The 18012-nt window shown below is 51.5% G+C and overlaps 1 protein-coding gene across 16 annotated transcripts in view; it reads right to left on the bottom strand.

Annotated features, from left to right (window-relative positions):
• Dnm2 (dynamin 2) overlaps positions 1-18012 on the bottom strand; it is a 91861-nt gene that overhangs the window by 48475 nt on the left and 25374 nt on the right. For all 16 annotated transcript variants that reach the window (XM_052754148.1, XM_052754074.1, XM_052754114.1 and 13 more), the window contains exons 2-3: positions 9832-9905; positions 654-803 (exon numbers count right to left, since the gene is read on the bottom strand). In XM_052754148.1, coding sequence (XP_052610108.1) covers positions 654-803; positions 9832-9905 — 224 coding nt within the window. The remainder of the gene's footprint in view (positions 1-653; positions 804-9831; positions 9906-18012) is intronic.

Genomic DNA, 18012 nt, shown 5'->3' with positions numbered 1-18012 from the left:
AAGGCCAGCCTGGTCTACTGAGTGAGTTCCAGGACAGCCAGGGCCACACAGAGAAACTCCCGTCTCAAAAAAACCAAAACCAAAAAAGTAGCTTAGTAGTTACCAACATTGGCTCTTTCAAAGGACCTGGGTGTAACTCCCATCATAACCACCTGTAATTCCAGTTCCGTGGGATCTGAACCCTCTTCTGACTTCCTCAGGTACTAGGAATATATATGGTATGTACACATACATTCAGGCAAAACACATACACATAAAGTAACACTTTTGAAAATCTTACATTTTACAAAGACGGAACCTTTTACAAAAAGTTAGCTGATGTTGGTTTGCATCAAACACAAGTCTTTATGTCTTAGCCTACTGAGTGCTGGGATTACAGATGTACACACCACTATGCTTGGCTCATTTTTATTTTAAATGTGGTCCTGGGGATTGACTTCTTGCCTGTTGCAAAACTGCCTGATCACTGAGCCCCAGCTTCAGCCCTAACTTTTTGCTCTTGTTTGAGATGGGGTCTTACTATGTCCTTGACCTTGCTCTTCCCAGAACTGAGGGTATAGGCATGTGCTTTTCTCAGATGCTTGAGAAGTGGGAAGATCCCACTGGACAGGAGACTATCCCAGCTGCCCTCAGTCCCCGCCCAAGCCACCTACCATGTGGTGAGTAGACCCGCAGGTTGATGGGCACCGGGGAGATGCCTTTGTTGGTCCCCGTGACCCGGTCGGTCTCCGCTTCGATCTCCTGCCGGACTTCATCAAAGTCTGTAAACTTTTTGGACTTGCAGTGCAAAAACTCGGCATATTCTGACATGGGAAGAAGATGCTCAGGTGAGAAGGGGTGGTGTACGGGGAGGAGGATGCACAGAGCATGCCGTGTGCCAGGCAGAGAAAAATGAAACCACTGCAGTTCCCACAGCAACTTGAGGATCATGGCATTTGTTCTGGCTCTCATTTTATCAGGTTGGTTTATATTCTGAAACAGTCTCACTATGTAGTTCTGGCCTTGAACTCTCAGACATCTGTCTGTCTTTGTTAGGATTAAAGGTGTGTACCACCAGGCCTGGCTGATTCTTCTTTTTAAATTCTGTGTGTGTGTGTGTGTGTGTGTGTGTGTGTGTGTGTATGAAGTATTCATGCACACATGCGTGTGGTGGCCAGATATTAAGCTCAGATATCCTTCCTCTACGGCTCTCCACCTCACTTTTTGAGAGAGTGCCTCTGAATGGGACCTAAGGCTTGTCAATTGGGCTAGACTGGCTGGTCATGTGACTGCAGCAACCCTTCCATCTCCACCACTCGGGGCCATGGTTACTAGTGTGCACCCCAACACCTGACCTTTACAAGGGTACTGAGGACAGACATAGGTCCTCACACTTTGTGGAAAACCCTTTACTGACAGACTTTTTTTCTCTTTGATAAAGGGATTTGGTCCGGGCTAATCTGAAGCTCACTCATGGTCCAGGATGGGAAGGGCTAGGTACTGCAGCATGCACCTGTGGTTTGGGGACTTAAAAGGCTGAGGAAGGAGGATAATGAGATGAAGGACAAACTGGGCCACACAGGAGATACTGTTTGACAAAACACAAAATAAGTAGGTGTTTGTGTTTGGACTGCAAGCATCAGCTACCAGGCTGGGGTCTAGATGCCTGAATTTGCCAAGTAAAAGGCTGAGGAGGTGCCAACTCTCATTCTCAAAGGCTGCAAGAACACACTCAGGCTGACACTGTGGGGCAGCGAGACCCACTGCAGGGAGGAGCCAGGATGAATACTGTGTGGAGCATCCGAGAATGAAAATCAAAAGAACCTGGCTGTCCAAATCACAGAGCCACACACAGGGCAAGCTGCCTCAAAGAACAGCAGCCTCAGGGAGCTTGGGACCAAAAGTCTGGGCTGAGAGGAGTCTCCACAGGTAGGGCTGGCCCAGTAGCTCAGCTGGCAGAACTCTTAGCAGGCATGCGGGAAGCCTGGGGGACCCCAGCACTGGACAAAGCAGTGTGGTAACGAAGACCTATTATCCCAGATTCAGGGATGTGGAGGCAGAGGAATTAGGAATGGGAGACCAGCCTGGGCTACATGAGACCCTGTCTCAATAAAAACAAAGCATGTGGCCAGAGATGACTCAGAAGTTAAGAGCCCTTGCTAGGCAAACATGAGGATGTAAATTTGGATCCTAGCACCTACATACCAACCAGGCGTCCTCACAAATCAAATCCTGGAACCCCCAGCTTCAAAGGGGACGAGGGAGAGGAGGCTCAATGGGGCTTGCTGGCTTCCAGCCTAGCAAAAACAAAAAAGCCCAGCATGGTGGTGCACACCTTTGATCCTAGCACTCAGGAGGCGGAGGCCAGGAGAATCTCTGTGAGTTCAAGGAAGGCCAAGGTTATACTGTCTCAAACAAAACAAAACAAATAAACAAAAAGCAAGCCCCAGAGACCTTGCCTCCAAGAAACAGGTGGAGAGGGCTGAAGAGGACACCTGACCTCCTCCTCCTCTAGCCTCTGCACATGTGCAGGTGCACATCAGCACACACGTGTACACTCCTGCACACAGATACACAAACTCAATGCCCATCTCACAGACGTGCAGAGAGGACATGGAGCTGACTCAAGCTCAGAGGTGGCACTGGGACTGGGTGGGTCAGACCACCTGACAGGGAGAGTGACTCTCAAACCAATGGCCTCAGCAGGACCAGGTCTGTATCTAGCATGGGTGCTGGCACCAAGGAGCACAGCGAGTGAGGGTGTGGGCAGGAGGCTCTGGGACACACTATCAGCTGACCCACTTCCCAAGGGCAGCCCTGCTCTGGCCTTCCAGGAGACAAGCGGAAACACTCTTCCTGCAGCTGCCACTAAAAATGGATCAGTTGCCCAGCCCCCACAGGACCTCAGTTCTCTTCCGGATCAAAGCTGTCGGCAAGTGTGAGATGGTGGCAGGGTAAGGTAGCAGGGCCAGGGCCAGGGCCTGGCTTGGCTCCTCCCCTCCTCTCTCTCCCTGCAGGGCCTTCCTGCCTGGCACTCTGCATCCCAGCCTCCTTTACCACCTGCACTCCTCTCATGGGGCTGGGACCTCTAGCAGCAGCAGCAGTACCCAGGTGCCCGGTGTCTGCTGCAGGTGTTAGCTTGACCAGCAAAGCAGACATCCCAACCAGATCTGTGTGAGGACAGGAAGAATGGCAACCAGCATCTCTGCCATTTAGGGAGCAGAGGACCCCAAGGTGCAATGTGGAAAAGTGCTGGGGGAAGAGGGCTCTGTCATTCCCCCGTCCAGGGAGGGCATGCCACTCATATAAGGCACACAGCACCTTTGACAGGTCCTCCCATAAATGCCTGCTTTAAGCTTGTCAGGGCAGCCAACACCTACAGGAGCAGTCAATAGCCAGAGGCAGGATCACGAGTTAGAGGACAGCCTGGGCTACACAGTGAAGCCTTGCCTTAAAAAGAACCTCTCAAGGCTGAGGACGCAGTCAGCGAAGAGCTTACAATGTGAACATGAGGGCCTGCATGTGATTCACAGAACTCACATTAATAAGACAAGTGTGGTAGCGCATGCTTGTCACCTCAGTGCTGAGGAGGCAGAGACAGGCCTCGCTGGACAAAGAGACTTAGTCCAAGGCAAAGAGAGACTCTGCCTCAGAAAAGCTGCCCTTTAATGCACATGCTCAAATGTTAAATCAAAGAGTGTGCTGGATGCCTTAAGGCCGAGCTGCCTGCCAGTCGGTCCTCAGCAGTCCAGACAACGCCTCTAAGTCACTGCCAGCTCTGCCTATCCTGGTCCCCATGTTCCCTGGTGACAAAGCCAGTTCCTCTGGTCTCTGGGCCAACACCGCAGTGTTCTGACAACCACATATCCACTGGCAGCAGAGTGCATTTCCCCTGGCCCTGCCCTGCGCAGTGACCTAGACAGGCTCTCCCAGGAGGCTCTCGGCCTGGTGCAGAGCAGGGACAAGGGAGGAAACCAAAGGTGGGCCTGGGTCGGCAGCCATGCTGTTCACCCTGGTGGGCCAGCCAGTATTCTTGGCAGAGCTCCCAACGGCAGCCTCACTGTGTGCCAGGGAACAACTGGGAAGGGGGTTTCTAAAGAGCTTTCCACCTGCCTGGATGTGGCTATAAACGGCCTGGGTGTGTGTCACTACACTCTCCAGCACCTGCTTCTGCTTCCTAAGCATGTATGTAGGTGTTGGAAGATGAAAGCAGTGAGACTTCATCCACAGCCTGGCAAAAAGCAATGCCATCTTGGTCAGCTCCTGATGCCCAGGACCACAAGATCTGCCTTCTTCAGTTCTGGCATTGGCATGCATGTCTGGATAAGAATGCCTGGGGGCTCAGACACACTTTGGAGACCCCTGGATATACCCAACAACCAAACAGGATCGATCTGTCAACCTGGAGGAGCCTAGGTGAGAAGTTCCAGTCTCAAACAAACCAACAGGAGGCTGGAGCTGGCTCAACAGTTAAGAGTGAGTGCTGTTCCTGAAGAGGACTGAGTTTGGTTCTTAGCACCCATGTCAGGCAGCTCACACCTAAAACTCCAGCTCCAAAGGATCCAACACCTCTGAATTCTACAGGCATCTACATACATACATACATACATACATACATACATACATACATGAGCACGCGCGTGCGCACACACACACACGCACACACTAAATTCATAGATCTAAAAAAATAGGAGTGGGAATAAAGTACAGTTTGGTAGAAAGCCTTTTGACCCCAGCACCACATAAACCCTATGTGGTGGCACACTCCTGTAACTCCAGCACTAGGGAGGTAGACAGGAGGATCCCGAGTTCAAGGTCACCTTCAGCTATACGTGAGTTTAAGGCTGTGCTACATGACACTCTGCCTCAAAAATAAAACAAACAAAAAACCCACAGGATTTGTGCATGCAAGAGTTTTCAGAGCCTTAGGAGCATTAGCACACAGCATTTACTATTCCTATTCATCCTACAGCTCCTCTGGGTTTGAGACAAACAGGAGCTTGTCTAAGATACACTATTTTGTTTTGTTTTGTTTTTTTTTAAAGATTTATTTATTTATTATGTATATAGCATGTATGACAGCCGGCCAGTAGAGGGCACCAGATCTCATTACAGATGGTTGTGAGCCACCATGTGGTTGCTGGGAATTGAACTCAGGACCTCTGGAAGAGCAGTCAGTGCTCTTAACCTCTGAGGCATCTCTCCAGCCCTAAGATACACTGTTACTCCAAAGCAGTCATCACTCCAACTAGCCCCTGACTTGAACCACGCCTGCTCCAGACTGTTTTTTTCTTAGACCCAGAAGCACCCCAAAGTATGGCCTAATGGCCACCCAGGCCTGTATAGATGGAAGCCACAGGTTCAGAAAAGGGCCTCCATGGCCGAACAGCCCGGGGAAGGAGGTACTGGGTAGGAAATGGTGGACAGCTCCACTCATTCTCCAGTCCTTAGCCCATGCAGCTGGAGCACGGATGAAGGATCTAAGGCCCAAGGCTGGGTGTCAGGCAAGAATGGACAGCCAAGTATTTCAGCATCCCCCTGCCTCAGCGTATCTCCCGTTTTAGTGAGGAAGAGACACAGGGAGAACACAGCCAGACATGGTGAGGCATGCCTGAAATCCCACTACATGGGAGATCAGAGTTCAAGGCTAGCTTCAGACATAAGCAAATTCGAGGTGGGAACACAGGAGCTTGAGGGGCAGTGAGGAGGCATGGCTGTCTCTGGGAAACCAGAGGGGCTGGGTTCTGCTAGGGACTAGCCATGTCTTGACATCTCTTTTCTGGCCCAGTGATCGTAGACCAGAGTCAGGGTGAAGGCTGGGGATGGGAGAGAAACCCCACCCTCACCCCCAGAGTTTAGCATGATGATTCTGGGTGAGGAGAGGGTTCACTCGTGGGCCACTAGGCTTCCTGGAACTTGTGGTCTTAGGTAATTTTTAAACAGCATTAGCTTCTAGTCATGGCTCAGCAAACCAGCCTGAACAAAAAGCCACAAGGCACTTGGGTGTCTGAAGTTCTAAGGGGGAGGACCCTGGTCTGGCCTCACGAGGCATATCTTTAGAGTCCTTAACCTCAAAGAGCAGCAGCCACTGAGGTATGGAAGGACACTGGTCTGTCCAAATCCTTGGCTCTGCAGCCAGCATCAATGTGAGGAACTTGTAATCTCTAGGGCTCGCCTATCCGTCTCCTACCTCTCCACCTCTACTCCCAGCTCTGTACCCATTACTGCTAGGACCTAGAATGTGCTCCAAGGGTCCCTGGCCCAGGGTAGATCTGAGGCCTGATCCACTTGCTCTCTAACCAGCCCAGCGATACTCTCTTCAGCCAGCTGAGTATAGGAAGTGCAGTCTGCAGCATTACTAGGCTGGGGTGGGGAGATGGAGCAGCCTGTTAACAACACAACACACCTTGAAGGAAACACAAAGGCTACTTCTCTAATGTCCCACCAAGGCCCAGCATAGTATGAGCATCTACCTGAAGCAAGGAGACTGGCAATACCACCATTAGGCAAAGGGTCAGGGGCATTCAAGCTTAGGGGACTCAGGATAAGAAAATCCTGAGACACACCCAGCCCAAGAGATCCAGCTCTGTCCCATCTCTACAAACTGTCACCCTGCCCCAAGCAGCCATGCCTAGTACCTGCTCCAGCCTCCTCCCATGTGACTGGTCATATCCCCAAAAACAGCTCCATCAAGGATCTAAGTAAGAGCCATCCTTTGTGGCCCCAGACAAGAGGTGGGAAAGTCTGGGCTCCCTCCAAGAGGGAGGAAGGTCAGGGACTGTTCTGACCTTTATGAAGGTCAGCTCTGGCCAGGTGTCCTCAGCTCAATGGTTCCTTTCATGGGCTTTTCCCCAAGACTACCCAGACCCAGAGAATCTCAGACTTCCAGCAGACTTTGGCAGCCCAGGAACCCTCTACACACTAGATCTGCTAGGCACCAGCACCCCCTCTTCCCTGCACATGCCAGTCAGGCCTTGAGGTGTGCTGTTCTAGCTACCCAGGAGGCTGCAAATGGAAGATCAAAAGCTTAAGGCCCACCTGGAATACAGTTCCAAGCCTGTCTGTCCTACAAAGTGAGATTCTGTCTCAAAATAAGGAGTTAAAAAAAAAATGCAGTTGGAGGGAGTGGGCTATAGCTCAGGGGGTGCTCATTTAGTTTGCAGAGGTCTCAGGCCCATCCCCAACACCCCGTAAAACAGGCATGGTGGTGCATGTTTATAATCCCAGCACTTGGCAGGAAGGTCAGGAGCTCAAGATCATCCTCAGATACAGTGGAGACCAGCCTGAGCTAGCAGTTCTAAACAAACAAACAAACAAACAAACAAACAAACAAACTGGGCTAGGGATGCAGCTCAGAGCACTCGCCTAGTATACCCAAAGCCTTAGGAGCATTCCGCAGTACCAGAAACATGCCAGCAGCAGTTCCAAGGTCAGCTCCTGAGAGAGGCCTAAAGCCCCACCCTCCCTGTCACCTTCCCCTCTACCCAGCACCTTTTCCCTGGGAGCACAGGGTGGCACTCAGTCTCTGGGCCCGCCTGTGATAAATTGTGAGTGCCCAATGGATCACTACTGGTGGCAGCCTCTATGACAAAAGCAGTGGCCTTCCAAAGTAGGGGTCAGCTGATCTGCTGTTCCAACAAACGTCCCTAGACAATCTAACAATAACGAGCATACAACTACAGTAGATGGGCAAGAGAGAAGACTCAGCAGGTGAAGACACCATCCTGACAACCTGAGCTGGATGCAGGGACCCACATAGCAGGACAGAACTGACTCCTGCAAAGTTGTCTTCTGATCTCCATGCACAAGCCACTGCATGTGTGCACTTACACACACACACACACATACACACACACACACACACTAAGAAGATGAATATAAAAAACAGGGCTAGAGAGATGAATCCACAGTTAAGAGCATACACTGACCTTACAGGACCCAAGCTTGGTTCCTAGGACCCAGGTAAGGTGGCTCAGGACCACCTGAGCTCCAAGAGATCTGGTGGCTTCAGACCTCTGTTTGTACCTGCACTCACATGCACACACCAACACACAGACACACATGCATACACATAAGTTAACAAATAAAATAAGGGGCTGACCGGGTGGTGGTGGCGCACGCCTTTAATCCCAGCACTCGGGAGGCAGAGCCAGGTAGATCTCTGTGAATTTGAGGCCAGCCTGGTCTACAAAGCAAGATCCAGGACAGGCACCAAAACTATGCAGAGAAAGCCTGTCTCGAAAAACAAAAACAAAAACAAAAACAAAAACAAAAAAGAAAAAAGAAGGGGCTGAAGAGAGATGGCTCAGAGGTTAAGAGCACTGAGTTCGATTCCCAGCACCCATGCAGTGGTTCACAGTGCCTGTTAACTCCTGTTCCGGGGGATCTGATGCCTTCTTCTCACCTTCACAGGGACCAGGTACCCATGCAGTGAACAGACATATATGCAGGTAAAACATTCACACAATTAAAAATAGACATAAGAAAACTGCAGACTACAGTGAGGTTAAGCATGGTGGCTCACCTAGTACTGTCATCCTAGCACCCATGTCCAGGAGGTTTGGGCCAACCTGGGTACCAGCTGTCCAAACAAGCAACCAACCCAGGTATAAAGCTGGCACTGTTCACCGAGGGCCTGGCACAGGACTAGCTTGTCTTCCCATTATCCTCACTCTGCAGGCAGGGTGCCCACAAAGGAAGCCAGCACAGGAACCTGTGAAGGCCTGCTCCCTTCCCTGCCGACCCAGGCAGGCTCTCCCAGGGTAGCCAGGGACCAGAAGCAGCAACAGTGCCAGCTGGTACCCCACGAAAAAGGGCATAACAGGGATTCTTGAGGTGAGGCAGAGCCCTTCAGGCAATGAGACAAACATAGGAAGAGCTGCCAAGGGCCTTTCCCAGTACAGCTGACTGGAAGCCCAATCCAAGAGCAGCAGCCCATCCTATCATGCATGAAGCAAAGCCTGCAAAGGGGCACTGTGCACCAAACCACCAGGTCTCAATGGAGCCTCTCCTCCAAGCTGGGCTGGTGGGATCAGGGTGAAGGAAAACAGCAGGGCTGTGGAAGGCGAGGTGGGGATGGAGGTGGGGGTGAGGGGTGAGGGGGTGGTGGCGGTGGGAGGGGTGTTAGGTCATGTTGGACTGGCTGAGGATTCCAAGCCAGTGGCCCACTAGAAATGCAGGGAACCTGGCTATGCTTCCGTTTTCAGTGGCAGGGCATGTTGGGGAACAACTGGAAGCACGAGATCATGGGCCAGGCCTCAAATGCCAGGCACACTGGTTCTTTTAATTGGGTCTGGTCTGTGTCTGCACACAAAGTATAAGGAAGTGATTTTAGTTGAAATGCAAGACTTCTTTAAAAAAAAAAAAAAAGATTCAGAAAGTAACTATGGCACCTGGTGCCCTGGTCCTGGTTAGGACTCCAGGCTGCAGCTGGGGTGCTCACTGAGCTGATTTTCAGCTTCCCTGTACATGTGGGACCTTCAAATCCAAACCTAAACACAAGAGCTCTGATTTCTCCTTAGGCCCCAACACCCTCAAGGGACCAAGTCCATTTCTACATCCAGATATGGCCTCCTCGTAGTACTTGTTTGTTATTGTCTGGAGACAGGGTCTCACGGAGTCCAGGATGGTCTTGAACTCTCGTGTAGCACAGGGTGACCTTGAGCTTCTGACCTTTCTGATTGGATCACAAGTGTGCGCCACCATGCCATTTGATACTATGCTGGGGATGGAACCAGGGTTTCCCATGTGTCGGGCAAGCGGTCTGGGAACTAGGCTGCCTCCGTATCCCTTACTTTATTTATTATTTTAATTTTTTCTTGGGTTTTATTTTGAAATTTCTACTTCTCATACCTGTTTTAGAAAAGATGAGCTGCAGAATGAGAGGCCTCCGGGTGACAATTCCTGATCCTCGTGGAAGGAAGTCCCTGGGAGAAGAGAAAGCAGCAGAAGTGACTCACAGCCCTGTTAGAGGGGCAGGACACGTGAGCACAGGCAGTGAGTAACCGTCTGCAAACCTCAGCAAACATACCAACCCCAGCGGCTCCCCCACCCCCAGGCTATAGAGGGTCTGGAGGCTGAGGACGCAGAGCTGTGTGGACAGGGCTGTTCTGGTGCTCTAGCACTTCCACTAGCCCCTCTTTATATTGTATTCAGGCAATGTTCCCCATGGCAGAGAGAGGCCCGGGGATTGAGGGAGGATCAAGTTCAAGGTCAGCTTGAGCTAAAACAGCCAACCACCAGCAACCCAGGGTGCTGAAGACTGAGGCAGGTAGATGGGACTCCACAACAAGATGCTGTCTCAGACTAAAACAAGGGCTGAAGGGTGGTGGCTCAGTAGCTAAAGTGTTTGCCCAGCATGCAGGAGGCTCTGGGTTGGATTCCCAGCACTGAAGGAAATGGACATGGTGGCTAATGTCTGTACCAGCACATTAGGAGGCAAAAGCATCCTGAGTTAGGTCACCATCAGCACTGTCAAACGGCTGGTCCATAGTTCTTTCTGTCTGGTGAATGGACATCTGCGTGGCCTGCCTCGTGGGGGTAGAAATGAGTGCAGCTGTCCTGGAGACCCCACGCACGCCCTTTCCAGGCACATGGCCCAGGCTAAGCTGGTACATAATGAATGGACTTGAACCTCAACAGCCAGAGCTGTCTCTTTCGATAAGATCAGGGAAGAGGCTTCCTTTGGAGGAACAGACAGGAAGATACAAGATGGAGCTTTCTGGGGTGGCAAAAACATCCTCAATGCTGATCTGTCCAGTGATCAGCAGTTTTTTTTTTTTATTAAGTTATCAGAATAATCAGGGTGTGTATTTAAGATCTATGTTTTACTGTATCTACATTATATCTCAGAAAAGGTCACCAGCAGGGCATGAGAGGCAGAAGGATCATATATATAGAGAGCTCGAGGCCAGCCTGGGCTACAGGTGACCATTTGGAAAAACAAAACAACTCAGATCTAAAGAATTTGCAGAGCAGTACAGGATGGCAGCATACTTGCATAGTGTGTGTGAAACCCAAGATTCAGTCCTTTACATAGCACAAAAAGAACTTAGGTTGCTCGGCTTCCAGAGACCCACGTGGGAATTCTGCTGGGGAGGAGGGAAACTCAGCAGTGGGGGGATCAGAATGTCAAGGTCGTCTTTGGCTCCAGCACAGGTGCCAGGCCAGCCTGAGCTACATCAACTGGAGCTAGAGCTCAGCATCACAGCACCTGCCCAGCATGCGCAGCTAAGGGGCTCATCACCAGCACTGCAACAGAAGGAATAAAAGATAGGAGAGGAGGGTGACGGTGCTTGCCAGCAAGGCTGATGACTGAACTTAATGCCTAGGACTGGCATGGTGAAGGGAGCGCCAACGCACAAGTGGTCTTCTGACCTCCACACATGACCATGACACACAGGAGCACACACAGATGCACATGTGCATGCACACAATAAATCAATGAAATGTAGCCTGTTAAGTGATTTACAGAGTAAGTTAAACAAAATCTCCACAACTCAGCAAAGGGGCTAGTCAATCCCGACCGTCCATCCAGAGGCTCAGGAAGCCAGACACATAAAAGAAAAAGAGCCTTTTATCGTCTCACAAGGAACTTCCTCCTGGGTGGACCAAATAGGGAAGATTTGTTTTGATATTACAGAAAACAGAAATGAACTACAACAGAGCCCATGGAGCTGGGCACCACACCAAGGAGTCACCAACTGTCTCCAACGCTGCTGACTATGTCACAGGGCACTGACTCCAAAGGGACTTGGTAAAAACAGTTATGGTCAGTGTGTTCAAGGTCATACCTGCCTACACAATGAGTCACGGGCCAGCCTCAGCTATCTGAGACCCTGTCTAAATCAATCCATTAGTTTAGTTAAATACATCCACAGGTACTGTGGAGCAGCCCCTATGGCATGACCAGGGAGGAACAGAACACTTCGCATGGATGATAAGACCCTGCCAGATGACTCAACGCCCCACCTCACGGAACTGAGTGAAGCAGAGACGAGGCCTTGCCTAAGGCTGCAGTGCGTCAGCAAAGGTAGCAACCTAGGCCGAATCACATGAGGTCCACCTGAAGACTCTGACCACCGGATCCCAGAATCTCAGTCCCTCCTCACGGTGCAGCCTCTCAGTGGGGGATTCTACCACTGAGCCACACCCGCTGCCGCCAGGACCAGTAACCACTGGTATGTATTACAGTGGCTTTACACTGGGGGGTTCTGAGGGGATAAGACACCCTGAAGACAATGGTGATACCTCAGACATCAGTCTCTGTCCCAGACAAGGGACACAGAGAGTTTCAAATGGCGACGTGTGATGCCCTGGAAAAGCTCTAGTTCTCCCAAGAAAAGGCTGGAGCCTTGGTGGCCAATAGGGAGGGCAACAAGAAGGCAGAGCCGGAGGAGGAAGAGGAAGTCGACGGCCAGTCATGTCACAGGCCAGACTGGGAGCTAGCAGCCCAGAGCTGTTCCCACGTGCCCTGGAACTGAGTACGCAGCATCCCGTGTGGCTGGACAGCCCCCAAGCTACCCACTGCAAATCCCTCAGTGTTGGTGCAGAAATGCCTGGTCAAGATGATTTCCATGGGCTACTGAAATGGCCAAGGAGATAAGGGTATCTGCTGCCAAATTTCAAGACCTGAGTTCGATTCCTGGGTTTCACATGGTGGAAGGACAGAACTGCCTCTGGAAAGTTGTCCTCTGGCCTCCACTTGCATGTCATGCCAAGTACCCCACCACCCACCCATCCACCCACCCACCCACCAACAGTAAGTAATTAAGTAAATAAATGTGCTTTAGATTTTTTTCCTTTTTTCTGGAATTGGAGCAATGGCTCAGTGGCTAAGAGCCCTGGCTGTTCTTCCAGAGGACCCTGGTTCAATTCCTAGCACCTACATGGTGGTTCACAACCATCTCTAACTCCAGTCTCAGGAGATCCCACACCCTCACTGACCTTAAGCACCAGGCACACATAGGTAGTAATTACACAGATACACATACAGGCAAAACACTCACGCACGTAAAAAATAATCTTAAAAATAGGGGAGAGGTGTTTCCTGGGCAGAGCAGCAGAATACACCCTACAAGCCTCCTACACAGTTCTCCCACAAAAGCCAACTGTCCATAGCTGGCAATGGACATGGCCTTAGCTTCATTTAGATCTTCCTTCCCCAGGCCACCCGCCTCCCAAGGCACGAGTCCCTTTCTTTGCTGTTGTTATGACAGTTCCTGTGTGCTCTGGCTGCCCTAGCATTCCAGTTTCTCACTTAGCCAGTTCTGTGCTATGTGATTTGGGTTCACTCTCAGGTCTGGGTTTCCTGGTCAGTAAAACTCTGCCAACTGTGGGGGATGGCAACAAATATATGGGGAATGGGCAGACTCGGGCTCAAAGACACCCACAGCTCTGTATCTAAGCACAGGATCAGCTCCCCAGGCCAGGCTCCACTCTTCTGTTTCTCTAGGCCTAGTACAGTGATAGAACATGATCAGTTTAGTTAGTGTAAAGTGTGACATCATTTCTCACTGTCAGACGGAGCTGTCCCCCTTCTGTTTCTTTCCTTTCTCTATTGGCACAGGGACTCTTGTAGCCCAGGATAGCCTCAAGCTCTATGTAGTAGAGGATGGCCTTGACCTCCTGATCTCCCTGTCTCTACCTCCTGGTGCTAGGATTACAGGTATGCACCACCATGCCTGGTTTATGTGGTGCTGACGGACCCCAAGGCTTGGTGCATGCTAAGCCAGCACCCTACTGACTGAGCCACAGCCCAACCCCTCAACCCCACATGGACTTCTAAAAACGGACCTCCAGAGAGCTCCCTCACAAAAGTGTTGTGCCCTTCGTAGATGCCAATCCAACCTCGGTCTATCTAGGTGCCCCAGTGGCCCTCTGAACACTTGACCTTTGCAGGGGTTGTTCCTTCTGCCAGGAACCCTTCCCTGGGCAACTGCCCACCTATCCATGGGCAGAGGCTAGAGCTTGAGCCCATCCTTCCTTCCCACTGCCACCAGCTCAGCCTCAGAGGGAAAGCCAAAGCTGGCCCTGTAACAGATCAGAGCTTCTGCACTTGGTCAGGTCAACAGCAGCCTGGACCAGCCTCACAAACAGCAGCTAGAATCTGCATGTGCTAAGAGGACAGACGTGCAAAGGCTCTTGGGCCAGATGTCTCTGTGGGCTGTATTAGGCCCTCTCTGGGCAGTGGCTCGGTTACCTGTGGGATAAAAGGACTAATGACAGGGACCCTTGTGAAGAGCTTCTCCCCCTGGGAGCCTTCATAGGGCTCTAAGCCTTATGGCTCCCTGAAGACGAAAAAGAGCTCCTGGGTGGGGACAGGAAGACAGCACAAGGGCAGGTTGTTTACTTTCTTCTGTAGAGAGCTTGGCTGCGCCCTGAGAGGAGAGGGTGGGAAACCAAACACAAGCAGGAAAGGTTGAGCCAGCCCGTAGTCCACATCACTGGAGTAGCCAGGATTCTGGCAGGATGTAGGTAAAGGCCCTGGGTGGAGACCCCTCACTCTCATTCCCAAGACCTCAGAGCCTGAAGCTACTAGATTAGAGGTCACACCAGATCAGATCCACCTTCTCTCCCTCAGCAAGCTGATTAGGGCTTCTGGTGGTGGTGGTAGGGTGGGGGCTGGGGGGCACAGATCTGGGGCTCCCGCCTTCCTATGGCCCACTAAGCTCTGCACGACCCACTCCTACCAACTCTTGCCCCTCCCTGCCAACACAGACCTCCATGTTCCCCGCCAGGGCCAGGCCCGCTTCCACCTATCAGGAGCCTTCTTCTTCCTGCAGCACTCCCAGACCTGACTGACGACTCCACCTAAGCTGTTCCTCCCTACCTCCCCATAGTCCCTACTATGCTCCCATCCCAGCAGCAGCCACTCCATGGTTAGACCCAAACTGAGCGCTCTCTCTCCCCAACCTCTCCACCCAGAGTTGGGCACACAACAGGTACAACATCACAGACCAGGAGACTGAGCTCAGGTCAGGGGCGGCGACCTGGCGCCTGCTGGGCCCTGTGAGCTCAGGCCTGGTGCTGCTGGCCTCCCAGCTTCTGCCCAGCAGTCCCTCCCCAGCCAGGAATCCAGCAGGACTCAAATCAGTCCCGCCCTTGGCACTCGGGCCTAGTGTCACCTGCTTGTGGTCATATCTGAGGGCCAGCTTGGGCGGGGAGCAGGAGCAGGAAATAGGGTGACTTGAGAGCTGTGTCTCTGGGACTTTCCAAGACTCAGATGTAATCCAGTGCTTGGATTACTTCAAGAACCTTTCTGGACAATCTGGTGAGTTGAGTGACCTCTGACTGCCTCAGTTTCTTCATTGACACCTGCCTCGAGGAGAGTCTCAGTTACAAAGTTCTTGCCATTGTACCCCACACTACAGCATTCTTGGGGTAGGGAGATGGCTTCGTCAGTAAAAGGAGGACCCAGGTGTGGGTCCCCAGCCCCCACACAAGCCAAGCAATGGTTTACAGCTGCAATCCCAGCACTTGGGAGGTGGGGACAGAAAGATCCCTGGCTCATGGGCTCACTGGCTAACCAGTCTAGCCCAAACTGATAAACCCCGGGTTCAGTAAAAGACCCTAGTCCCCAAAAATATGGGGAGAACAATATAGCAAGAGATGTCCACTATCAGTTTCTGGCATGCACACCCACACATGACAGCATTCATCTTACACAGCCAAAGTAAACTTGGGGTAACCTGTAATCACTCCTCGCTCCTAACTTTCAGGGGTGCCATGTGTTCCCCAAGGGCCTCGGAGACCCTGTCATCACTCAACAATCACCCGACTCCTTCACTTATTCCCTCTAGCTGGGTCCACAGTGAAGGACCCTCAGAGGAGCTCAGCATATTTCTGCCTCAGGGCCTTTGTTCATCCTCACACAGTGACCTTTCTTATGAAAACTCTGGCTTCCTCTGCACACTGAGGGCTCAGCTGAGATGTCCCCTCTTCAGGGAGGTCAGCTGATCCCTGGTGAGCCCACACCCACCCTGCACTGCCTGGTTTCATTCTCCTCACAGAGATGTCCTTACTAGCTTGCACTTTCTGGTTCATCTACTTAGCAAATAATCAGTTCCAGCTGGAACATGGACCTCCAGGGCAGGCAGGAGATGGGTCTCAGTCTCCTTGGGACCCCTACACCTATCATCACACTGACAGAGGGCAGAAACCCCACAGTTAAAGACCAGTCACTGCCTACATGAGTTAACAAGGACAGACGGCAACATTAATGACCTAACTGTCCAACCAGCAGGGAACAGGCTAACTCAACTTTGCAACTGTTCTGAGAAGCAGTTCAGCTCCAGGTCCAGGTGCCCCTCAGAGTGTGGGACAGTGAGTGGGCTCTGTAAGGAGGAACCACGTTCTATAAGAAGGGAACCTGCACCATATTTAGGAAGTTTGGGTTTTTTTTTTTTTTTTTTTTTTTTTTTTTTTTTTTTTTTTTTTTTTTTGGTGGCAGGGGGTTTACAAGACAGAAACTTTCTGTGTAGTTTTGGTGCCTGTCCTGGATCTCGTTCTATAGACCAGGCTGGCCTCGAACTCAGAGATCCTCCTGGCTCAGCCTCCAATGCTGGGATTAAAGGCGTGCGCCACCACTGCCTGGCGCAAGGTTTTGTTGTTGTTTGATGTTTGTTTTCTTTGTCTAGAGGTGGGATCTCATCTAGAGGCTGGTCTCTACGTAGCTGAGTATAGCCCTCTTGCCTGCAAGTGCTGGAACCACAGGTGTGCACCACTATGCCTGGGACCACAGGTGTGCACCACCATGCCTGGGACCACAGGTGTGCACCACCATGCCTGGGACCACAGGTGTGCACCACCATGCCTGGGACCACAGGTGTGCACCACCATGCCTGGGACCACAGGTGTGCACCACCATGCCTGGGACCACAGGTGTGCACCACCATGCCTGGGACCACAGGTGTGCACCACCATGCCTGGGACCACAGGTGTGCACCACCATGCCTGGGACCACAGGTGTGCACCACTATGCCTGGCTTGCGGATGGAGCCCAGGGATTTGTCCATGTCAGGCAAACACTAACCACTAAGCCCCAGACCCAGCCATAATCAAGGGGTTTCATCTGTTTGTATCTTTCTGCACAGAGGCAGCTGGCTTGATGGAGGTCATCCACGTATTCAGAATAGCACAGTATCTGTTTCCCTGGGTGTGGAGGCCCGCATGTCATCCCAGCATTCATTGGTGGCAGGTGGATCTGGAGTTCAAGGTCAACGTCAGCTACATAGTAAACCCAATCTGGGCTCCATGAGACCCTGCTTAAGAAAGAAAAATGAAAAATCCCAGAGTGTGGTACATGTATGAAATTCTAGCACTCAGGAGGCAGATTACTATCTGTGAGGCCAGCCTGGGCTCCATGAGACTTTGTCTCAAACAAAACAAGCCAAGAGTATGTTTCAGTCTCCAAGGTGACATGAATTCCAGGCTTTTGCAGTTCATTTATAACTTTATAACAGGTAAATATTTAACCTGTCATCATCCAGTTGTATGGAATAGCCAAACAACACTGTCAGGGGAGCTGTCTGAATCATGGAACCACGGATCTCAACTCTATCCTTCTAGGCCCTTTGATGGCTCAGAACTGCTAGTGAAGAGTTGTGTCCATGCCCTGCCCTGCTGTGTACCAGCTAAGTGCCCTCGGCAGAGGACTCTTTCACATCCTGGGCCAGGTGCAGGGCTGTGTAAAACAGGGTGAGCTGGGGACTGAGGCAATGACTGCCAAGTCTATACAGCCTCTGTGTGATAGAGGGCTGGTGACACATGGATTACCAGCTCAGAGGGCCAAACTGATCCCGAGGAAGGAAGGAAAGACAGGCAGCCTCCAGTCTGCCAGAGTATTCCAGAACCATCCACCCCACAAGCCGATCGATCCCTTTTGCAGACCCCTCCTCTGGCAGCTCAGCCACCGTGATCTTTCTCCTTCAGCAGCAGTCACGTACCCTACTCCAAGCTCCAAAGCAGCCTGGCAGCCCCACAAGGCCGGGGAAGCTGGTCTGCTGTGTCTCAGCACCAAGCTCCAGTAGTGTC

This window comes from Peromyscus californicus, unplaced genomic scaffold, assembly GCF_007827085.1.
Source record: "Peromyscus californicus insignis strain IS unplaced genomic scaffold, ASM782708v3 Scaffold_11__1_contigs__length_118956290, whole genome shotgun sequence".
In the NCBI taxonomy this organism is placed as follows: domain Eukaryota; kingdom Metazoa; phylum Chordata; class Mammalia; order Rodentia; family Cricetidae; genus Peromyscus; species Peromyscus californicus.
This window is presented reverse-complemented; position numbering and strand designations above follow the sequence as displayed.